This window comes from Pinus tabuliformis, chromosome 2_1 (genome assembly GCF_031772625.1).
Source record: "Pinus tabuliformis cultivar Carrire ecotype Pingquan chromosome 2_1, CPIR1, whole genome shotgun sequence".
In the NCBI taxonomy this organism is placed as follows: domain Eukaryota; kingdom Viridiplantae; phylum Streptophyta; class Pinopsida; order Pinales; family Pinaceae; genus Pinus; species Pinus tabuliformis.
Window position 1 is genome coordinate 773353223 of NC_142299.1, and position 15598 is coordinate 773368820.

General features: G+C 36.5%; 1 protein-coding gene across 1 annotated transcript in view; it reads right to left on the bottom strand.

Annotated features, from left to right (window-relative positions):
* Positions 1–12307, bottom strand: part of LOC149202865 (uncharacterized) — a 29946-nt gene extending 17639 nt beyond the window's left edge. Inside the window, exons 1-5 of the mRNA XM_089401709.1 lie at positions 11969–12307; positions 11570–11836; positions 10383–10780; positions 8903–9347; positions 8477–8611 (exon numbers count right to left, since the gene is read on the bottom strand). Coding sequence (XP_089257835.1) covers positions 8477–8611; positions 8903–9347; positions 10383–10780; positions 11570–11836; positions 11969–12307 — 1584 coding nt within the window. The remainder of the gene's footprint in view (positions 1–8476; positions 8612–8902; positions 9348–10382; positions 10781–11569; positions 11837–11968) is intronic.
* Between the last annotated feature and the right edge of the window lie 3291 nt (positions 12308–15598).

The window sequence follows — 15598 nt, forward strand, 5'->3', positions numbered from 1 at the left end:
CCTCGTGCATGAGCCAGTAGGAATCTTCGATTAGGCAAGATAGATAATAAAGAATAGGAGGTTAGGAAATATATCTAATTCCGAGGCTAGAATTATGAGACGATGAAATTCAAAACTTGTCGATGACGTGGACCACGATTACAGATATGGCACACAACAATGGTGGAAGAATAAGCCTGAATAGAAAGCTTCAGGGGTTGTTGAATTCTTGCAAGTGTGCTCTCACTTTTGCAAATTCACTTTTCATTATGTGAGTATGAATTAATCCTGCAATTTCACTTCAGGGTGTGGTTTCTATTTCTAGTCTAGTGATGCACTTTCCATCAATAAATCATTATAGAAACCAGTTATGAAATTTATCCTAATCATTACCATATCAAATCAGTGTAATGATAGACTAGACCAAACAAAGTGGAGAAGAAAAATAATTTTTAGACACATAAAATGGAAGAAGTGAAAGAATAACAAAAAAAAAAAATTAGATGCATAAAACCGAAGAAGTGGAAGAACAACAAAATAAAATTAAATTAGACACATAAAATAGAAGAAGTGGAAGAACAAAATGATCCACTAAAATAGTTGATCAAATTTCTAAAGAATAAGGGAATCATCCACTAGTGTAGTTGATCAAATTTATGAAGAATAAGGGAAATGCCAGAGACGAACCTGAGAGACTGAGTGGCTGAAATGGCTTTCTCCTTTTGGGAAAGTGAATTCCTTCCCTCCTTGTCATTGGTGGCAGAATATAAGAGAGTCGACAGGGAACAAAGCACCCAATGAAAGGACAAGCGATCTAGCATTTTTAGTATAGTCATTTAATCTGAACATCTTATTCCTGTTCTTCAAATGTTGGAACAGTGCTCACCACGAAGGTTCGTTTGGCCAACCAAACGAAAAGCGTTAACCAGGAAGCGAAGGTTTTATCAGCAAGCCAATTATGGAGTGAGCCCTTCTCCTAAAAAATAATATTTAAATCACAATGCCAACACATCGACCCATGCAATTATCAAGATTGACACATATGCCAGACATGTGTCTAGTTGTTAACAAAAATATACTCACTCAGAAGAAATATACACCATAAGTTTTCTTAACAAAAAAAATATATTAAATTACTATAAAGAGAAATATAACATTACTTCATTTCAATGTCTGGTTGTCAAAATCACTTGGACTTCTCCTAACTTTTGCCTTGGTATTACTTCATTTCAGTGTTGTCAAAATCACTTGTACGTCTCTTAACTTTTGCCTTTGTATGAGGCTAAATAAGAAAAAGATTTTACTTATTAGCTAAAAAAATATATTTTAACAAACTTATTATAGAATAAAAAAAACTATATTGATGTCCGTGTCCTATCAAAAAAACCTTTCGCTAAAAGTTTCATTAATTCTCTTGTCAAAATAATGAGCACGGACTAAAAACAATTACTATATTCCACGCAGCGCAACACATTAAAAAAATGAAAAATGCAATATTATACCATCGAACAGAGGGTCAAAAATCCGAGGAAAAAACATAAAAAAAAATGAAATACTGTACTAGCACCGAAAGTGAGATAGATAGGGCTTGATGCAGAGCCACATGTTTCCCAACACCCATTTCGTGGAGGTTGCGGAGAATATTTGTGCACTTAGTTTAATGCTTTGGGTTATGTCGTTTAGTTTAGTTAAATTAATTACATATATATTCCAACAATTAAACATAGGAATAAAATATTTTTAAATTTAATTAATATGTGAATGTTGAAGATAAAATTATAAATGTATTTTTAATATTAATGGTTGATTTATTAATGGTTAGTAAAAGAGATGTTAAAAATAATTAAATAATATTACATTAATAAAAATCAATTTTATATCAAATTTTATATAGAAATAAAATAATTGAAAGTAAAAATATAAGTAATTTTTAAAATTTAAATCATTTTTTTTTCTATATAAAGTAGATATAAAATTATGTTATTTAATATGTATATTGAAATAATTTACAAAATAATTTTTGTTTTAAATATCACATGTAAATTGAATATAGAAGAAATGTGTGTCATCTCCATATTAAATATCGAAGAAATTATATTTCTTCTTCATAGTAAAAAGTAAATTATTGTTTTTACTCATCTCCATATTAAGTAGGGAAGAAATTACATTTCTTCTTCATACTAAAAGGTAATTTTTTTTTACTTGGGTTACTTTGTATCTCTACATAAAGCTATAGAGAGCTATTCCATTTAACTCCATATAAATATTTAATATGGAGTTGGGCCTAGATCCATCTAAATGTCGATCTACCAAGGGCCTAGAGGAAAACTTGAGGACCTCAAGAAATTTAAATCCTCTAAACTCTTCGTAGATATGGAGTTAGATCTATCCTATATTGGTTCTCAAAAACATACTCATAAAATATTTTAAATATATATATATATAGAGAGAGGGGGGATATCATCTCTCTCATATATGGATGCATACATTGAATTATCTTTATTAATATTTTCTTTCTATTTACATACACACATTCATAATCCATGGATATGGTTGCAATATTTATTCTTAAGCTTTACACCAAAATAATAATAATAATAATAAATAAAATAAAATAAAAAATAAAAATAAAATAAAAATAAAATAAAATAAAAAATAAAAAATAAAAAAAAAATCTTTGAAAATAACTCATACTCAAGTAAATAACATATTTACCATCATTTACATCCTAACATAATTTAAGGAAGTCTTTGCATAAAATATGAAAAAGAATAATATGTAAATAAATATGCCTACCAAGAGTTATTTTCCACAAATATTTATGTTTTTCTCAACACTTATGTAGGAGAAAAACTGTAAATTTGTAGATTTACAAGTTTTTCCTATAACAAAATTTCTAACTTTAGTGGCACAGACTAAGTTTCCCTACAACACTTTCAATATGGACATTGAAATATTTTACTTGTGGCTAATAGTAAAATATATTTTGTTTTAAATATTAAACCTAAATTGAAGATAAAATGAAATACACATCATGCAATATCAATAATATTATTTGTTGTCAACTCCATTTTAAGTAGTGAAGAAAGTAAATATCTACCTCATACTAAAAATTTTTTTTTTTTTTTTTTTTTTTTTTTTTACCTTCAATTGTTTTATCTCTTTATATAAAATTGAATTAAAGTGAAATTGAAGTATTTTATTGATGACATACATTAGTTTTCTTGTTATTACTATTTTTTATTTGTTAATGTATGTATTATTTTATTATTTTAAAATATAATCTTCTGTGACAACCACTCCCCCCATACTCCGATCTAATCTCCATATAAATATCAACTCCATATTAAAAATAAAATAAATGATACATCTGCCTAGTTATAGAAGAAAGTGAAAAAATAAGAATTTTTTTAATTTAAATTACTTTATTTTTCTATATATAAAGTAGATATAAAATTATGTTATTTAATAAAGATATTGAAATATTTTACAAAATAATTTTTATTTTAAATATCACATGTAAACTGAATGTAGAATGAATTACATGTCATGTAATATCAATAATACTATTCCCTATCATCTCCATATTAAGTATTGACATTTCTTCATAGTAGTAAAAAGAAATTTTTATTTTTTTTACTCCATATTAAATAGTGAAGAAATTACATTTCATTTTTTTTTATTGCTTTCAGTTACTTTATATTTCTATATAAAGTTATGTAAATGAAGGTGCAAATTGATATATTTTAATTATGGCCAACATTAATTTCTCTTGTTATTACTAAAAAGTATTTTTTTTTTTAATTACTTTCTCTTACATTATTTCTATATAAAGTTATCTAAAATGAAAGTGCAAATTGATCTATTTTAATTATAGCCAATATTAATTTCTCTGGTTATTATTATTTTTAATTTATTAATTTAGATATAATTTTAGATAACAATATCTCTACCATACTAAAATAAACAATATCTCTCAACATAATAAAAAATAAAAAATAAACTCAATAAACAATAAACCCTTACTACAAAAACAATAAACACTAAATCTAAATAAATAAATTAATCTATAATCATTAGAACATTAAATATAATTTATTATTTTAATCTTTTAAAAATAAAGATATATCTTTCCAACTCTACTAACCATAATGTAATTATACTCTCTTTTCCTACGACATTTTTATAAACTCAACGCCCCACTATAACCTCATATAGGGACTTAACAATAATTTCATTAGTTCCTCATGGTCCCTTCTTTCGAATGGAGCAATTTACTCGTATATTCGATTTATTTTATTGTTCCCCTACGATCTCAAATTTAAGTTTCACTATTTTGTTTGTCACTTTATTCAAGATTATATTTGATATTGTAAATTTTGTTTTGAAGATGAATTACATTTTATTTTATTTGAAACGTGTAAATGAGATTTTTTATAAAAAAAAATTATAATTAAAAATATTAAAAATATATTTTAATATTAAAATGTTAGGTTGAATAATATATATTGTGAAATTAAAAAAAAACAAATTCAATTACCTATACATCACTATTTTTTTATTTATTAAAAAAATACCAGATATTTTATTAATTAAAAATACAAATTGCATAAGCAATTTGGTTGGGGAGACTTGAGAACATACACTTGTAAAAACTAATAACTAGTTGTTCATTAAACCATTAAAACTAAAATACTTAAATATTAAAATATTCTATTTTATATGTATTAGCTACAACTTTTATCTAGATAAACTTCTCTTTCTTATATCAAATTATTGAAAGTATAATCAATGTTCTACTATAATCAGTGTCACGATCCCATCCTAACTCATACCATAAAAAAAAAAATTTATGTTACCTAACACCTAGAGGTCATCATGGTATATGTTATAATATGTTTATATGCGCAGATAACTTGTTTTAACATGGTGATATATGGTTTATGGTTTTACCCCTTTGCACGTTTCTTATTATGCGATGAAATTACATTTCACCAACCCGCACAACACTATGTGACAGTCTTAATACTTGATTAATGGCTTATTAACTCACGGTGCCACATGGTGAGCGGGTGTTAATCCAACTCACCATTCCGTGGCCAGGTGGCTACGAGCCATGTGAAGCCATGTGAATATGCGGAGGGTTTGTACATTGTGGTTTGCGCCCCACACTCCCGCTCAAACGAACGATGGTGATCACTCCTTCAGATCGGATGGCGCAGATTGGTTTGAGGGTTTGGTTGACATTATATGACCCACCGGGTTCTTCGGTCTCGGTTCATTTGCGTCCAATGCATCCGCAGCTGATCCGACATCTTCCTCCACCACACCAGTTCTGTCTTTTGCACAGGTATGAAACCACATCATCCATGGCAAGTTTTAAAGGTTTACAGTCTTGCTCTTGACAGCTTATTATCAGTTCTTGGTTTACTTGTTTTACCACTGATACAGTTGATAACGATGGCGTTTCTGTGCAAGAGGGTTTGGACTCAACGACCTCTGCTATCCGAAGGAGGTTTTGTAGATCCGCGTTCCATCCGGGTAAGTCTTCGATGCTGTATGCAATGCCATATAGGGTTAACTATTATGAAAGGATGGCGGTCTTCAATGGGCCAGAACGAGACTCATGTATGGTTATTCATGTGTCTCAGGTCTGGTTGCCCCTTATTCAATCCCTGGTGTGGTTTACAGGCGGCATTCTCATACCGAATCTGTATTCCATGAAACCCTGAGGGTTAGATGATTTCTTGTTTACGGCTACAGGCCAATTGAGGGTTTTGATGTTTGGTTATGATAATACACAGTCGGCTATGTAAACAAGTTCTGTTATGGATATTACAGTGCAATGTTATGTTCTCTTTTTGCATGCAGCTAATATGCTACGGGGTTTACCCAACAGTAACACCCCGCTCAGACTGTTACTACAGTTTAACACTGTTAATCTTATGGATTTTACCCTACGGGGCTTACTACAGTAATGAATACATTTTGTTCTATTCTTGACATTTTTGTCGACTCCCTTTGAGTGAAGTTATTGTATGTATTGCGTGCTTTCTCCAATCTTATGGAACCATAAACAACTTGTTTCAATACTCATAGATACTACACAAACTATGTTGCTTGTTGCGGTCTCAGGGTTACGGCTTGCTTTTGGAATAATGGAAGCAAGTCCAGCCCTCCTCGCATACATGGATATGGGTTTGCATGATAGTTTTTATCCAAGTCTGATAAATGGTAAATGCATCTTATTCAGTTTCTCAAGTTCTAACAATGTTATTTTCTGGTTATTGGCCTGCGAGTAGCGTTATCGCTTCATTCGCTCGGCATATGATGTCCTTTACAGTTTAAATGATAGAGTAAGGTTTATCTGTGAATAAATCCCTCACTGCTACTCCTAATGTGATCTCTGTTACTCCAGCTACACGGCATCGTTGTTTTATTAACGGCCTGGCTCTTCAATACTGTGTTCTTTACAAATCTTTTCGTGTTACTTGTTAAAGTCTCGGTGCTGAGCACGATATCACGACTGCATGTTAATAAGAGTTGTAACTTATTGAAACTGGTTAATTTTCTTTGGATATATTTCGTAACCTATGGTTCTGAATACGCACTACTGCATTTCTATTCCTTGTTGTATCTTACGGTTATTATTCACTTCAGATTTAACTCTGTTTTGGCTTTTCCTTACTAAATATCTGAGTCTGTACTTAGTAATTTATTCACCGAGATCTGCCCTGCAGACGGGGTTGTGAGCTTAACCTTGATAACAGCTACGGTTGTCTTTCGTTTTCTGCCTAAGGAATGTTTTCATATTTAACTGTATCTTTTATTATCTCAATAAAAGAATCACAGTCAATATATATAACTGTAGCTATCATTCTCTCATTAAAGAAAAACACAGACAGCTGCTTATATACTGTATTTCTTAACTCAAAGAGACACAGACCACTGCATATATGTATATCTGTATTTCCTTAATTTAATACAAGAAGCACAGACATCTGTATTTGTATAAACTGTATTTCCTTACTTTAATAAAAGAAGCACAGACCACTGCATCAGTCTGTATGCTACCATTACCTGTTTCTCAATTAAAACTATTTAAGGATGCATACCTGGTAGTCTGCTACTGTCGCTCCTATTCCAGAGTTCACCTGCAACAATCTTGCTCTTAACCTCCCAACCTTGAGATCCACTTCGTTGGATTCTCCCCCCGAGCCGTCTTGCAGGCCTACAGCCTTCGACAAGACTCTTGCACCGCTGTGCTAGGTTATCTGGTCCTTACCAGACTTAACCTTTTCTTTTCCAATCCAGGTTATCTGGTCATTACCAGACTTAACCTACTTTTTCCACTCTGCTCTCTCTCTCTGGAATCTTTCCTCTGCCTGTTCATCAACAGCCCAGAGGTTTTCCTCCCAGGACTTTTCCTTGGGTGAGAGGCAGTTGTTTTTTCAGTTTCATAACTGATTTATTTTCTTTTAATAGAAAATCCTCCTTTTGGAGGCTGCCAGCATTTCATCAATACACATGTGCAAAATAGTCTATTATATTCACTTTCAAAATTAACAATGTCTTTTAATAATAACAAGTTACCACTCATATTGTTTTCACCACAGTAATTATCTAGAATTACAAGTTACCGGGGTCATTACATCTTCCCCCCCTGGGATTGGACATCGTCCCGATGTCCATTCTCGTTAAATAAATTCGGGTAAGCCTTTCTGAAAGGTTCCTCGTCTTCCCACGTAGCCTCCTCAGGGCCATAGTGCTGCCACAGCACCTTAATTTGGGTAATAACCCGTTTCCGCAGCCGCACTTCTCTCCGGTCGAGAATGCTCTGTGGTTCGACCAGGACCTCGCCTTCCGGTTCGACCTTCAGACAACCAGTACTTAATCAATTTCCTATTGAATATAGCTGCATAATCAAAACAACCGGATCAATTCTTACCCGCACATCTTGCCATTGAATAACATGTTTAGGGTCATACACATATTTCTTTAGGACAGAAACATGGAACACATTGTGAATCTTAATATGACTGCGCAAAGCAAGTTGGTAGGCCACAGGCCCCACTCTAGCTAAAATCTGAAACGGTCCAAAGTATCGAGGAGCCAGCTTGGCGCACCCACTCCACTGCAGTGTGCTCCTTCTGGTTTGAATCCTTACAAACACATGGTCACCAACATTGTACTCTGTGAATCTTCTTTTCCTGTCTGCGAAACTTTTCTGTCTGTCTTGTGCAGCCTTTAAATTTGCTCGCACTCTCTTCACCATATCTTCCATGTCTTTTAACATTTCCGGACCCAAACTCAGCTTATCCTCCAGTCCACCCCAACTTGAGGGTGTGCGGCACTTTCGCCCATACAGGACCTCAAAGGGACTTAGCTGGGTTGAGGTATGATACCCATTATTGTAGGCAAATTCGACCAGATGCAAATACTCTTCCCATTGACTAGGTTTTAGCATCACATTCACCCTCAACATGTCTTCCAATACCTGATTGACTCGCTCAGTTTGACCATCGGTCTGTGGGTGATAAGCCGTGCTAAAATTCAACCGAGTGCCCAACTCGGCAAACAATGTTCTCCAAAAGGTGGAAGTGAATTTCACATCACGGTCTGATATGATTACCTTTGGCAATCCATGCAAACGGAACACATTTTGCATAAAGAGATGCGCGATTTATACCGCCTTGTAAGTGGACTGCACAGGTATGAAGTGCGCTGCTTTACTCAATTTATCAACCAGGACCATAATAGAATCATTGCCCTTCCTTGTTCGTGGTAACCCGGTTATAAAATCCATGGAAATGATTTCCCATTTCCATTCCGGAATAGGCAAAGGCTGCAACAGTCCCGCTGGGTGTTGATGTTCAGCCTTAATTTGCTGGCATTCCAAACACCTTGCCAAGTATTCCACTACCTGCTTCTTCATTCCTGGCCAGTAATACTCTTTCTTGAGTGCCGTGACCATCTTTTGGTACCCTGGGTGGCCAGTGTAGTGGCTGATGTGGAACTCATCTAGAATCAGCTTCTTAAGGTCATTTGAGTCAGGTACATACATTTTCTTATTAAAACACAGCAATCCAGCATTATCTAATGTGTACCCTTGCTGTAACTTTCCATTATCAGATTGCTGTACCTGCTGTTTTAAATGCTGATATTCAGTGTCGTCACTGGCTGCTGCTTTTATTTGTTCAACCAGCGAACTCCGCCACCTGCTGGCTGAAAGTTCACATAAGCAATGAACCTTTCGACTTAAGGCATCTGCCACCCGATTTTCTTTGCCCTTTAAATGCTTTATTTCAAAGTCAAACCCACTTAGAAAATCTGCCCAACGGCCTTGCCTCGCATTCAAGGTAGGTTGGCTGAAATAATGCGTCAAACTGTGATGATCTGTTAACAACAGAAATTTCTTCCCAAGAAGGTAATGTCGCCACATCTTTAGTGCGTGAATCACAGCAGTTAACTCTAAATCGTAAGCAGAGTATCTCTGCTCATGCTCTTTTAGTTTCCTTGATTCATATGCTATTACTTTTCCTTCCTGCATTAGTACTCCTCCCACGCCCTCCTTGCTTGCATCGGTGCACACCACGTAATCCTTATTAGGATCAGCGATCCTCAGGATGGGTGCAGTGGTGAGGAGGTGCTTCAAGCGGTCAAAACTCTGTTGACACTCTGCTGTCCATCTAAATATATTTCCTTTCTTTTGCAACGAGGTGATAGGATAGGCTATCCTAGAAAAGCCTTCCACAAACCTCCGGTAATAGCCAGCTAACCCCATAAAGGATCTGATATCAGCAACGTATTTGGGTATAGGCCATTCCATAATAGATTTTATCTTCTCGGGGTCAACTGCAATTCCCTCTTTCGTAATCACGTGGCCCAAATACTGAATTTCCTCTTTGAAGAAATCGCATTTGCTAAACTTAGCATATAGCTGATGCTCCCGAAGAGTTTGTAACACCAATCTAAGGTGCTCCTCATGTTCCTGTTGGGAACGAGAATATATCAATATATCGTCAATGAATATCAGTACAAACTTGTCCAAAAACCTGTGAAACACGCTATTCATCATGCACATAAAAGTAGCAGGTGCATTGGTCAAACCAAAAGGTAGCACTACAAATTCGTAGTGCCCATAGCATGTCCGGAAAGCAGTTTTGGCAATGTCCTCATCCTTAATCCTGATCTGATGATAACCAGATCGCAGATCAATCTTAGAAAACACTTTTGCCCCTTTCACCTGATCAAAGAGTTCATCTATCCTGGGTAAGGGGTACTTGTTTTTAACCGTGAGCTTATTCAGCTGCCGGTAATCTATGCACATGCGAAGGGTCCCATCCTTCTTCTTCACAAATAATACCGGAGCTCCCCAGGGTGATACACTGGGACGTATGTACTGTTTATCCAGCAATTCTTGAAGCTGCATTTTCAACTCTGTTAACTCTGGTACGCTCATTCGGTAAGGTGCCCGCGATACGGGTGCTGCCCCCGGTATCAGCTCTATAGTGAAGTCTATGTCCCTCTTTGGAGGCAGCCCCGGTACCTCTTCAGGAAAGACATCTGTAAATTCTTGTACCACTGGAATATCGTCTAATGCAGACATCTTATCTTTCTGGTTTGCATAGCCAACTTGTATGGCATAGATCTGACATTTCTTTCTAATACATTTAGCTAACTGAGTTGCAGTGATAGGTCGAATCTGAACAGGATGTTTAATTCCCTGCAATTCCTGCTGCTGCCCCAAATCATCTTTGTAGTATATGGTCTTGGTTTTGCAATTCACCAATGACCAGTGCTTTTCCAGCCAATCCATACCAATAAGAATGTCATAAGAGCCTAATGGAAGTACATTCAGGTCTGCCGTTACGGGCTGTCCAGCTATACTGAAAGAACAGTTATTAACTTTAGCTAAAACCCGCCTTTTGGCTCCCGTAGCTAACTGGACCAACCATGGGTTTTTGAACTTTTCTGGTGGTAGCTTACAATGTTCCACTACTTTTGGACTAACATAACTTAAAGTAGCTCCTGGATCAATAAGTACAGCTACAGAAAGGTTTGAAATCTTACCTTCGAATTCCACCATGGAAGGTTGGTATTCCGCTTGCCGGTCCTCTAAGGCTGCATTGATTCTTGGTACGCTGCGCGCCACATCCCCAACAGTTGAGGCTTCATGGATTTGAGATATTTGATCAGCTCTTTTACGCTGTGGACAATTTCTAGCGTAGTGCGGTCCTTCACATACCCAGCACTGAACTGAAGGTTTGGTTCCCTCAACCTCCGATCTAGCAGGTGGTTCGCTGATCCTGCTCTCGCTTGGCTTAGCCCGGAAGGTGCCCTTATTTGTGCTTCTATTAAACTGCCCCTTTCCAGCTCCTTTACTACCATTTCCACGGCTGCCTTTGTTGTTTCCAGCAACTCTGCTGCCTTTTCTTTCATTCCATTTCTTGTTTGGAACTTCTCCTTTTTGTTTGTTCTGCTGATAACAAATTCTAGCCTTCCGAATTGCCTCATCCATAGTTCGGGGATTGTCAAACTCAATCCGTTCCCTTATATAAGCTGGTAGGCTACTCACGAACCTCTGCACCTTGGCCTTCTCCTCTTTTATGTATGGCACATAACGAAGCAGAGAAGTGAAGCGATTTATGAATTCGTCCATGGACTGCTGTCCTAGCCGTAAGTCATGGAATTCTCGTGCCTTCTCATCATAAAAGCGCTCAGTTAAATACCTCTCCTTGAAGTATTTCTGAAATTTTTCCCAGGTTATACTTTGCTCACTTACCCCCTTCACAATTTTAATCTCTTCCCACCACAAGGTGGCTTTGCCCTGCAACTGGAAAATAGCCAGCCGCGCCTTCAGATTTTGGTCATATTCATAAAGTTGAAAATATTTATTAATATTAATCAACCAGGCTTCTGCTGCTTCTTCCTGCTCTCCATCAAAAAGTGGAGGTTTGATTTTTCGAAATTCTCCCTGTAATTCCACTTTCTGTCGCTTGGAGGTTCGCTGCTCTTGCACATTATCAGAATGGTCTTCCTGTTCTTCTGAAAGCTCAGGTGCGTAATCCCGTTCCTCAGTGCCCCTTTGCTGTTCTGCACTAGGGCTGGCTAAGGGTGGATTTTGTTTATCTGACAAGCTTTTCAGTATTCTTTCTTGTTCCATTGTTAATCGTGCATTGTCCTCTCGTAGACGCGCCATTTCACCTTTCAGCTCCTGAACAGTTTGCAGTATTGCCTGATTGGTACTGCGTGTCTCAGCACCAAGCTGTACCCACAGTCCAGCATTTTCTTGAGGGATGCCGCCAGCTTCCGGCATTTCCTCCATCTTACTATTAGCTGCTAACAGGTAGCTGTCTCTGTATGGTTCTCCTGGTGGTACACAAGAAAGGCAATTAGTTGCATTGTTTCTATATATACATTATAAAATGATCTTGCTGTTCCAGAGGCCACAGTTTTTGAAACCTCTGCTCTGATACCACATTGTCACGATCCCATCCTAACTCATACCATAAAAAAAAAAAATTAATGTTACCTAACACCTAGAGGTCATCATGGTATATGTTATAATATGTTTATATGCGCAGATAACTTGTTTTAACATGGTGATATATGGTTTATGGTTTTACCCCTTTGCACGTTTCTTATTATGCGATGAAATTACATTTCACCAACCCGCACAACACTATGTGACAGTCTTAATACTTGATTAATGGCTTATTAACTCACGGTGCCACATGGTGAGCGGGTGTTAATCCAACTCACCATTCCGTGGCCAGGTGGCTACGAGCCATGTGAAGCCATGTGAATATGCGGAGGGTTTGTACATTGTGGTTTGCGCCCCACACTCCCGCTCAAACGAACGATGGTGATCACTCCTTCAGATCGGATGGCGCAGATTGGTTTGAGGGTTTGGTTGACATTATATGACCCACCGGGTTCTTCGGTCTCAGTTCATTTGCGTCCAATGCATCCGCAGCTCATCCGACATCTTCCTCCACCACACCAGTTCTGTCTTTTGCACAGGTATGAAACCACATCATCCATGGCAAGTTTTAAAGGTTTACAGTCTTGCTCTTGACAGCTTATTATCAGTTCTTGGTTTACTTGTTTTACCACTGATACAGTTGATAACGATGGCGTTTCTGTGCAGGAGGGTTTGGACTCAACGACCTCTGCTATCCGAAGGAGGTTTTGTAGATCCGCGTTCCATCCGGGTAAGTCTTCGATGCTGTATGCAATGCCATATAGGGTTAACTATTATGAAAGGATGGCGGTCTTCAATGGGCCAGAACGAGACTCATGTATGGTTATTCATGTGTCTCAGGTCTGGTTGCCCCTTATTCAATCCCTGGTGTGGTTTACAGGCGGCATTCTCATACCGAATCTGTATTCCATGAAACCCTGAGGGTTAGATGATTTCCTGTTTACGGCTACAGGCCAATTGAGGGTTTTAATGTTTGATTATGTTAATACACAGTCGGCTATGTAAACAAATTCTGTTATGGATATTACAGTGCAATGTTATGTTCTCTTTTTGCATGCAGCTAATATGCTACGGGGTTTACCCAACAGTAACACCCCGCTCAGACTGTTACTACAGTTTAACACTGCTAATCTTATGGATTTTACCCTACGGGGCTTACTACAGTAATGAATACATTTTGTTCTATTCTTGACATTTTTGTCGACTCCCTTTGAGGGAAGTTATTGTATGTATTGCGTGCTCTCTCCAATCTTATGGAACCATAAACAACTTGTTTCAATACTCATAGATACTACACAAACTATGTTGCTTGTTGCGGTCTCAGGGTTACGGCTTGCTTTTGGAATAATGGAAGCAAGTCCAGCCCTCCTCGCATACATGGATATGGGTTTGCATGATAGTTTTTATCCAAGTCTGATAAATGGTAAATGCATCTTATTCAGTTTCTCAAGTTCTAACAATGTTATTTTCTGGTTATTGGCCTGCGAGTAGCGTTATCGCTTCATTCGCTCGGCATATGATGTCCTTTATAGTTTAAATGATAGAGTAAGGTTTATCTGTGAATAAATCCCTCACTGCTACTCCTAATGTGATCTCTGTTACTCCAGCTACACGGCATCGTTGTTTTATTAACGGCCTGGCTCTTCAATACTGTGTTCTTTACAAATCTTTTCGTGTTACTTGTTAAAGTCTCGATGCTGAGCACGATATCACGACTGCATGTAATAAGAGTTGTAACTTATTGAAACTGGTTAATTTTCTTTGGATATATTTCGTAACCTATGGTTCTGAATACGCACTACTGCATTTCTATTCCTTGTTGTATCTTACGGTTATTATTCACTTCAGATTTAACTCTGTTTTGGCTTTTCCTTACTAAATATCTGAGTCTGTACTTAGTAATTTATTCACCGAGATCTGCCCTGCAGACGGGGTTGTGAGCTTAACCTTGATAACAGCTACGGTTGTCTTTCGTTTTCTGCCTAAGGAATGTTTTCATATTTAACTGTATCTTTTATTATCTCAATAAAGAATCACAGTCAATATATATAACTGTAGCTATCATTCTCTCATTAAAGAAAAACACAGACAGCTGCTTATATAACTGTATTTCTTAACTCAAAGAGACACAGACCACTGCATATATGTATATCTGTATTTCCTTAATTTAATACAAGAAGCACAGACATTTGTATTTATATAAACTGTATTTCCTTAATTTTAATAAAAGAAACACAGACCACTGCATCAGTCTGTATGCTACCATTACCTGTTCCTCAATTAAACTATTTAAGGATGCATACCTGGTAGTCTGCTACTGCCGCTCCTATTCCAGAGTTCACCTGCAACGATTTTGCTCTTAACCTCCCAACCTTGAGATCCACTTCGTTGGATTCTCCCCCCGAGCCGTCTTGCAGGCCTACAGCCTTCGACAAGACTCTTGCACCACTGTGCTAGGTTATCTGGTCCTTACCAGACTTAACCTTTTCTTTTCCAATCCAGGTTATCTGGTCATTACCAGACTTAACCTACTTTTTCCACTCTGCTCTCTCTCTCTGGAATCTTTCCTCTGCCTGTTCATCAACAGCCCAGAGGTTTTCCTCCCAGGACTTTTCCTTGGGTGAGAGGCAGTTGTTTTTTCAGTTTCATAACTGATTTATTTTCTTTTAATAGAAAATCCTCCTTTTGGAGGCTGCCAGCATTTCATCAATACACATGTGCAAAATAGTCTATTATATTCACTTTCAAAATTAACAATGTCTTTTAATAATAACAAGTTACCACTCATATTGTTTTCACCACAGTAATTATCTAGAATTACAAGTTACCGGGGTCATTACAATCAGAGTGGAGTGTGGTTAGATAATCTATATACATAACATTTTATATGTATATTTTGGAACTCATATATAGGTGTCATAACTTTTAATGAGTTGGTAGTTTAGTTAATTATATTGTAATAGTAAGCATCTATGGGGATTTGAACCAGTGATCTATTGCAAAGAATGCTTTAACAATGTGCCCATTCACCGTCAATTCAAAGCCCGTGGGCTAATATATTGTTTTAATTAAAAGAAATTCTTAAATTTAATAATGAAAAAGCCCAATTTAATTGTTCCAAATTATAAATAA